Genomic DNA, 9,408 nt, shown 5'->3' on the forward strand with positions numbered 1-9,408 from the left:
GAGAGAGAGAGAGAAGAGGAGAGCCCACACTGGTAAACAGCAACCAACAGCTACAACGAAGAAGCTGCACTGTCTGAGAGAGGTGATGATATAATTTGTTTTTTTTTTGGAGTTGTCTTTTTTTATTTTTTATTTTTTATTTTGTTTCTCTCTTTTTGCTTCTCTTTTGGTTTTATTTGGACGAGTTTTACGCTTCCATAGATACTCTCTCCCTCCGCTCAAGCTAAAACTAAAACAAGAAGAAGGAGAATAGTGACAGCCGCACCGTCTCAGTCTGATTGGGCCACCGACAATTTTGGTGGTGCCTACAAAGGCTTTCATGGCTCAGCTTCCGCTCTATTCCGGCTCCGGCTCTATTTTCTTAAATTTTGAAACCAATATTTTTTTCGTTTGTGAACTTTTATAATTAATTTCGAATGATGAGAAGAATTTGCGTGTCGTGGTAATACTAAAATTCGTGGTAAAATATTTTCATGTTTAAATGTCGTACAACCGGTGATGTGATAGATTCATGATTAAATAAAAAAGTTTTGAAAATGTTAATTACTCGTAAGACATCTACGTAACAATATATAATATAATGTTCACAATGTTTTTGTAAGTTAGATATCAAAAAACAACTTATAGTTGTATCAGTATATGTAATCATCGTGTGCATATATTGAATGATGAGGAGGAATGACTCTTCATTTTGCTTTACTTGTCGTTTTTAAATTAAATTCAACATAAATTTTTTAGGAAGATACTTGCGTCCGGACTAGTATGTACGTGTGCATTCAAACTCTCTCTTATATTACATACATTTGCCAATGTAAATCATAATCTTATCCGTCTAAAAGTTGAATTAGTTAACCAATGAAGATCACCCATGCAAAAAATCAATGTAAACATAAATCGTTTGCTTAGCCGATTGCATTAAACAAATGGACAATTTTAGTGAAGTTAGCAGTCTCATGATTAGCCGTCAATTTGTTTGATTCATTCCGCTGAGCACGATTTTTGTTTATATTGATTTTTTATAGAGATGATCTTCATTAGTTAATGCAACTTTTGAACGGTTAAAATTATGATTTAGATTGACAAATTTGTGTAAATAAAAAAGAGTCCGAACGCACACGTACATACTAGTTCGGACACAATTATTTTCCAATTCTCTATAAATGTTGCGATTATTTGAACGGTTTCATTAATTCTTCCAACTTGGTTGTTTTCTGAGTTTAAAGCCCTCTAGTTTTAGTCTTGGGAGACCTATATGGCATGAACATGCTTGCTTATAATTCACACATGTTAATATTCCTACTTTCTTTAACTATTTTATAAAGAAATGAAAAGCACTAGGTAAGCTCAACATCTTTCTAGCTAAGGCCGAGCCAAGCAAAATAGAAGATCTAGAGATTCATGCCATCTCTCTCAATCACTTGCTGATACTCTTTCTCTTTCTTAGTTGGCTGGAATTAATTATATATATGCAACTTCCCCCTTTATCAATGAAAGACAATTAGTGGCATGAGGAAGTAAGATACACCTAATAAGGATAGAAATACTAATTAACTAATACTCCAACAATCCCCAAGTCCTATTATTTCCTGTAATCTTTCTAAATGACAGTCACTAATCACAATTGCTGCCAACTGAAAACTCATTATTTTTGGAGATTTTAGAGTTAGCTGAAGCTGTAAGGAAATGTGGATAATTGGGTAAAAATTAAGTTCGACAAAATCATTGGATCTTTTCCTGTACATCGTATATACCCAAAAAAAGAAAAAAGAACAAAAAAAAAAACCATTATGACATCATCACTCATCAGTAACCTTACCTTATGCAGCAAGGCACTAACTAATTACTGTTACCTGGTACAGTCAGTTGATTTTACTATTTCACCAACAGTATGTTCCTAGTGGGACTTTTAGTATAATTAGATAGTGATTACATGCAGTGATTATACCATATCAGTAAAGAGAAGCACTTTGTGTAAATCTAAAGTGAAAGCTAGTTTTGTACCAGAATAAGAAAGTGAAAGCCAAGTTGTTTCCCAAACCAATGATTGAAAGTTAATATATAGTGTGAATGTGATGTCATAATTAAATTATTCCTCCTGTCAGTTGGCATTTGCTGTAGGACTTGAGAAAATGATTGAGACTCAACACCAGCAGCAGCAAAAATGGTGTGAAGATTACAAGCAGCAATCATGGTGCTTTAGACATTAGGGTTCACATTTTCATTGGCTGGAAAAAGTTTGGAACTTACATTACAACTGTATTACTGATGTGCTAATGTACATATTCCACAGCATTTTCGGTCGCAAGGAAGGTCGAAGGAAGAGGTCAAGAGGGGTGTCGGAAATTCGGTTTCGAACGGCAAAAATAAAGATAAATGTTCTTAAACACCTTATGGTTGCTAAAGCTTATTAAGAGTAACGAGCTAGACGCAATAAGCTGATCACGATTGGTCATATCTGCTTCTGTTGGGATGTTTGTGTTGGGGTGGGGCTTGAGGGCCATGTTACTTTGATTTTTAATGTCAATGGATTTCAGAAATGAGTTGATTTCTCACCAATATTGATTAAGATTGATAACTCATACTGGAGATTAATAATCTATAGTTTGAAATCACATCATCTTCGCTGTCACAAAATGTACATGCAAGTTTCATTACCAGCATGTTTCATATTGTCAGATGTGGATGTTTCTTCATGTGTAATGTTTCAGGTAATTAGTTTCAGGAATATTGTGGCATCTGCACTAATTTAGTTGATTAATTATTTTCATCACGCACATGTAGGCTTAAAAATCTGCTCAGACTTACTTGGACCGGTCATATATGGGAAAAGCTTGAAATTCAAATAGATAAATATATTCAGAAAAAATTCTTAGGTAGGGTTTTCCTTACCACGTGACCGTGAAGCAGACCAATAAGAACGTAAAAACATTTATGCAAATACTATAATTATCTTTGCATTTTAAATATGCAATACCCGTAAAACTTCACTGCATGTCATCATATTGGTGTGTCATACGGTCACGCTATGATAAGAGAATGCAGTATAAGAGAATGCAGTATGTCAATTGAACCATATTTTTCGTACCACATGTATCGCACCCTAAGAAGCAATGATACAAATACATAAGAATCGGACATATGGTCATATGGTGCGATATGAGAACATATTTCGACAATGGAGCTTTCCATCCATGGAGCAGTTCCGGAATTAGAGAACACATGCAGTTTGCTACTTTCCTTAAGAGAACATATACAAACCAAAAGAAGGTTGGGAAAGAAACAAAATGTTACGGCGGTCAGTCGGGAACAAGAAGAAATAGCAATTGATGGCAGCTTACACAAAAATACTGGGATTGTTTGTGTTGGAGGAGTGTCCTTCGGAATGATAGGGGCGAATAGTTGAATGGTTTCTCTGCCAAGTTAAGTATTGGACAAGTTCTTGAAGCTGAACTGTGGGGTCTTTCGAAAGGTATGGAGATGGCTTGGCAGCATGGCTGCAATTACTTGAAAGTTGAAGTGGATTCTCTTGTAGCAGTCAAATTGGCTCTTTCTGTGATTGATCATCTTCATTCTCTCTACATTCTTGTGGCAAATTGCCAGAAGTTTCTCAGTAGGGATTGAAATGTGTCACTTGCACGTTTACAGAGAGAGTAATTCAGTGACTGACTTGTTAGCAAACATTGGTCATGGTTATGAGCTTGGATGCAGTTGTGTTTTAGGTTTCTTGTCCTTGCCTTTGGACATCCATGTAATCAAACGAAAAAATATATATAGCAATTGCTATTAGCACTTTTGACAGATAGGAGGTACATTTTCACTCATCATTCTGGTAACAGATTGAACTACATGATCTGTTTTGCTACGATGAGAACCAAAATCATTGGAAGCTGCAATGCTATGCCAAAAAATTACAATCTCAAAGTGTCACCCCTGATATACTCAGCACATTACCCCCGATACAGTATGTAGACTCAGTATTTGTACTAAATGAATCAGACGTTATGTGACGCTAATGGATGTGGCATATGATTCGAGAAGTGTTAGAGCTTGCTCTGTGATAGCCCTATTCCTAGCACGTTTAACCCAATCACCCACAATGGCTGCTGCTTGTGTGCCCCTGACACCTTCTTCTAGTGCCTCGGCTGCTTCGACTAATTTTCCTTCAGCAAGGTAGCACTCCACTTTATTCATGACAGACTCAATCCCATCCCCAGATTGATCTACTTCCTTCACCTAAACAAAATCCAAAGGCAAGTATGGTGAACACTTCAACAAGTAGAGCTCAAAAGCGATTAGAAAGGAAATCAGGTCTCATATCTACATACCTTTAACGAAGATGCTATCCGTGCTAAAGTGTTAGCCACAAGGCCACCACCACCAGGAGGCATTAGGCTGAAGTGTCGTATTGGCCCTTTCAAGGAATCAAACTGCAAGAAGATTGAATGTATTTTAGCAAGTACAGTACTGATATTAGACATACTAGCTAGAACTTCTGGTGTACAGGACTTCGAGCACTCTACTACGTCCATGCCATACTAGTATCTCAATCCCATTGGACAAAAATGATGAAACAGATTTCAATTGACAACTGAGAATATGAAAGAACCTAAAACTCTTAAATGAAGACTATTGAAGAAGCTAAGATGAAAGTGTGTCAACCAAATGAAACATTAGGCACCAAAAAAAGTTGAAAATATTTTGAATTAGAACTTCTTTGAAAAACTATTAAATGCAAATAACAAAAAGATCCATGTCAGCATAAAAAGTTAAAATATTGGCCCAGTTAGATCCTGAAGTAATGTTTCCCAAATGAGAGATGGCCTCATAAACCTTGCCAATAATCATCGAAATGAGCATACATCTAAATAAGATAAAGCTAATCAGACATCTCGCATGCAGTTGTACCATAAAATTTGTTATGGATATCTAGCCTGTTGCTTTAAACTCTATATAACTTATGAGGGACATATGAGTCTACTTTCAAATATTATACTTCCATGAATAACTTATCATGTGTGCAATCAAAATCTATATGAACTTAGGAAGTAATTTTTCCTCCCCACACAACTAGATAAAAAGGATATCATCTATGCCTTAGATACTAGTTAGCCTACAATGAGGCCCAGTTTAGTAATGCAAACAAAAGCTCACAGAAGGCTGACAATGTATAAGGTTAATTAAAAGAGTAAAAACCAGCAAACATGTAATGAAGAAACAAAAAGATAACTAGCCTTCTGATTCAGTTGCAATATGGTATCTGTTCCACTCTTTAATGTTTCCTCAGGAAGAGATGAAAGGACCAAATCCAAAATTGAATCTTTATCGATGCCTTCAAGATAAGTATTCAAAGCCTCTAGTTCTGTCTGGATTGGTAACCCCTTGGAAAGTGCATCTTCCAGTGCAAGTGCGCCCTGCAAGACACAAAAACCATAAAATAGATAGGATGTAACTTCCAGGGTTGGGAAAATAATTGAGGAGGTTGAAAGTGAATAGATGTAAGAATAATAAAACAAAAAAATTAGTCAAATCACCCACCAAAGCAAGCTTGTGAGCAGAGTGAGTCTGACGAGCTTCTTCGGATCTTGCATAAAATGCAACACACAAGGCTTTTATCTACACAACAGGAAACTAAACACCATCAGCTTTCAAAACAAGTAACTTTGTCAAACACTTATGACAGAAATGGTTGCAGACAAATGTATAAACCAAACAAAATTTTAAGCAATTATTAGGTGATTATGCCCGAAGTCCAAACTGTACACATTGAAGCCTACAATCCTTAATCCTCCTAACGGATCACATACGGGCCAAGTTGCAAGTCCTCGTTAGTAACTATTTTGTGCTCTTTCAACACAAATGAAGTTCATTTGAAGTTGTTTGTGCAGCTCCGCTTTAATAAAGCATTACCTTAGGAAAGAGTGAATTTAATTTACTGAGCTATACCTTGTGAAGCAATTGTAACAGAGTTTACTAAGAAGCATTTTACTTCATTTCCTGGTTTGCAATAATCTTCTCCATATTCCAGAGTCAGAACTTTCATTTATTTGAAACCACAATGGAGATCATTATATTCCAGATAAGTGGAACATAAACGGATAAACCTAGCCCAAATTGGAACATATGTTCAAACAAAAGTACAGTTTATCTCTTCTTAGGTGACTTACATGAAGATCTGCTTCTGCAATTTTCTCAATCTGGGATGCCTTCTCCCTTGCAATTGTGGCAGCCAGTTCAGCTTTTGCCAATTCCTCAACCTCTTTTACCTTCATTTCTGCTTCATTTTCCTGAAATTACTTAAAGTTATCAACTTCAGTTTCTCCAGTCACCATGTGCTGATGTGCAGAGAGATAAATATATGGAAAAATGAAAAGTACCATCAAGCATCAAAAAATATTTGTACCTTCTGCTCAAGTTCTGTCTTGTATTTCTCTTCAAGTTTTTCTTGAAGTGACTTGAGTTGCTGCACTGCTTTTGCCTTTTCTCTCTTTAATTCCTGGACGAAAAAAAAATCCAAAGCTTAAAGTTTTCCTCTCAAAAGCAAAGGCTCAAAGAATACCTATACGTTTGAATAAAAAAAAATCAGTTGTCAGTTGGATAGTAAGGGATCAACTAAAGCTGAATGGGGAGAAGAATATTATGTGACATTAAATAGTCAAATGCCCAAACAAATTCATAAGCAGATCATCTATATTTACTGCTTCTCATGTTTAACATTACAAGTCTTCAAAATCAATTCTTTGAAATGTCAGGTAGACTTTATTCAAAGAGATGAAAAACATCTAAAAAAGAGGCAGGTATCTTTTATTTTGCATATAAGAATGGCAAGATAAATATGGGACTCTAGCCCAAACGTGAGTGGCAATGAATCAATGATTCCCTAGTGCTATGAAGTCTTATAGCACTTTAAACATTCTTCATTCCTCTGCATTGTGTTACAATCATGATTGTTAAACCTCTTCATTGATAAAAACCAAAGACTCTTTCTCTCTCATATATTATAAGTACTGTGCTTAGAAAAAACTGTCAATTACAACAAGTGCATACACACTTAATACTAATTGTTTACTCAGTCAAAGCTCTCATTCATAATAAACCAGCGATATGTAGATACTCCATTGAAAATAAAATAGAGAAACTATTGAGATTGGGAGTGCTTATTAACCTTTTCTAGCACTGCTGCCTCCTGTGCAAGCATTGCTTCCCTAATGCCAGCATCCTTCAGTTTCTTTTCATACTTCTCCTACAGGGAACAAGAAGGTTATATTTATGAACCGTACAGAACTCTATACAATTAACAAGTGAAATCTTGTAAAGATGTAATATCGAAACCTATAATGCTCAATAAGATAATCTAATTAAAAACACAATTCTTGTAAAGATATTTCAAACCTTTAATGCTCTCTTTTCTTCAGAAGAAACACGCTGATCTAACTCAGCTTGCCTACTTTCAGCAGCATGAATTGCTTCCAAGAAGTCAAGAACTAACTTTCTATCTTTGGATATGTAAGCATCATCCAACCCTTCAACAGCATTAGTAAAAGCCTGAAATTCAGAGAATTAAAATCAGTAAGTACCATCCGTCATCCTTATTCAGCTGCAAGAAGTCAAAGGAAATGCTCAGAGCTACCTCTTTTTCTTTAGGAAGGGGATTGTTTTCATTACTCCCCTGTGTACTAAAATTACTCTCACTGCCTCCATCAGCCCCATCCTTCAGATTATATGCACTAAGCAGAGAACTTGGTGGTTCTTCGACATTAGCTATTGCATCCTGCAACCAAGTTTTGGCAAAAGCTACTTCATTTAAATTCCATTCAAAATAAGCTTCTTTTGATTCTGAACTACACCAAGCTTGTCAAGATAACTCTATTATGCATTGATCAAACAAGCTTTATAAGATGATAAACTATTACTAATTAATAAAACGAATCCAAATGGGGACTACCTGTGCCTTCTCCTCAACGATTTTCTGCTGAGGCGCCAATGCTTTAATCTCAATCTCTTGCTGATCAGTATCGGAAACCACCGGTGCAGTTTCAACCTCCTCCTTGGGCACCTCACTAGTTTTCTTCTCTCCACTCTTATCACCTACCTTCTCTTCCGACAATACTCCAACACCTGCATTTTCCGAAACCTCCCCCAAATCTTTCTCATCAGTTACATCACTGACCACAGCTTGATCTTCCACCTTTGCCTCACTCTCACCTCCACCTCCACTCAAACCTTCAAATTTCGAAGCATCTTCCGAACGCGCATCCCCCTTCTCCTCAGAAACCTCAGGAGCAAAGCTCACTTTGCTACTCTCTTCTTCCTCACGCGGCTTATACTCCTCCACATGTACCTCCTCATTCGCATTCACCTCAACTTCCGGCTCCGGAGCCTTCTTCTTCAAGCCGAGAATCGAGTCCAGATAGCCACCTCCGTAAGCCAAAGCAGCCCCTCCGCCAACAACAAGGCCTCCAAGGACAAAAGCGTTTGAACCGCCTGACTTCTCCGGTGGCTTTTCCGGACCACCCGGAGCCGCCGCCGGATTCTGAACAGCGGCGGAGAATTCCTTTCTCAAAAACCTAGGAATGTGCTGCGAATTTTCAACAAAATTCAAAGCCTTAACTAAAAATTTCTGCGAATTTCGAAAGCGATTAATCTCTACGAATTCGTAGACAAATCTGATAGAGGAAAAGATTGACGTACCGGACTTTGGATCCTCCGAACGGCTCGACGAGACGAAATTTGGAGAAGCGACCTGAGAAAACAGAAGAAGAAAGAAGCGTCGGTGAGAGTGATTGGAATTTGACCAAGAGTGAAGAGTTTGACCTACCTGCGTAACATGGCTTCGCCGGAGAAGAGAGAGAGAGTGGGATTCAGTGACCAAACGACGGTGAGGTTTTAGTACCAAGCAAGTTGTAGAATCTATACGGTGCGTTTTACGTTTTGAAGAAAATGTAGGTTGGATCCGGTTTATGTCTTAACCCGCACCGTACCCACCCAATTAAGGCCTAACCCGACCCGGCATACTTTCATTATTAAACCCTAAACCCTCACAGTCACACTGAAACTCCCAAGATCCTATAGGCGGGTGAGGCTCACGAATCCCCTTGTATTCCAGGTATGCTGCTTAAAATCCCCAATTTTCTTAAACCCTAAATCAAAGTTCTAAGTCTTTTGGGTTCTAATTTTTGTTGTGGATTCAGAATTGTTGAAATTTGCAACGATTATTGTTAGCCCAGAGTAAAATTTTGTCTTTGTTTTCGCGGAGAGCAATCCAAATATGTAACGGAGAAAATCGGGAACTGGGTTTAAGCTTTAGGTTGATTTGTTTTCTATTGTTGTTATTGTAAATTTCAGATAATGTTTATGTGGAAGTGAATTTTGGTCTAGTTGAGACCCAGTAATCTCTCCTCTCTCTCTCTC

The 9,408-nt window shown here is 37.2% G+C and overlaps 2 protein-coding genes across 2 annotated transcripts in view; one reads left to right on the forward strand and one right to left on the reverse strand.

Moving 5' to 3' along the window:
- Positions 1-3,755: 3,755 nt before the first annotated feature.
- LOC101300636 lies at positions 3,756-8,900 on the reverse strand. Its single transcript, XM_004302152.1, has 12 exons — positions 8,816-8,900; positions 8,689-8,740; positions 7,943-8,575; positions 7,628-7,768; positions 7,390-7,542; positions 7,163-7,240; positions 6,401-6,493; positions 6,165-6,284; positions 5,536-5,613; positions 5,232-5,411; positions 4,326-4,427; positions 3,756-4,233 (listed from the first exon to the last, which is right to left on the reverse strand). The coding sequence occupies exons 1-12, from the start codon at positions 8,824-8,826 to the stop codon at positions 4,000-4,002; spliced, it is 1,875 nt and encodes a 624-aa protein (XP_004302200.1). The 5' UTR covers positions 8,827-8,900; the 3' UTR covers positions 3,756-3,999.
- A 159-nt stretch (positions 8,901-9,059) lies between these two features.
- Positions 9,060-9,408, forward strand: part of LOC101300927 (DNA-directed RNA polymerases I, II, and III subunit rpabc3-like) — a 2,274-nt gene continuing 1,925 nt past the window's right edge. The window contains exon 1 of the mRNA XM_004302153.1: positions 9,060-9,103. The gene's annotated coding sequence lies outside the window, so the exon portion shown is untranslated. The remainder of the gene's footprint in view (positions 9,104-9,408) is intronic.

This window comes from Fragaria vesca, linkage group LG6, assembly GCF_000184155.1.
Source record: "Fragaria vesca subsp. vesca linkage group LG6, FraVesHawaii_1.0, whole genome shotgun sequence".
Taxonomy (NCBI): domain Eukaryota; kingdom Viridiplantae; phylum Streptophyta; class Magnoliopsida; order Rosales; family Rosaceae; genus Fragaria; species Fragaria vesca.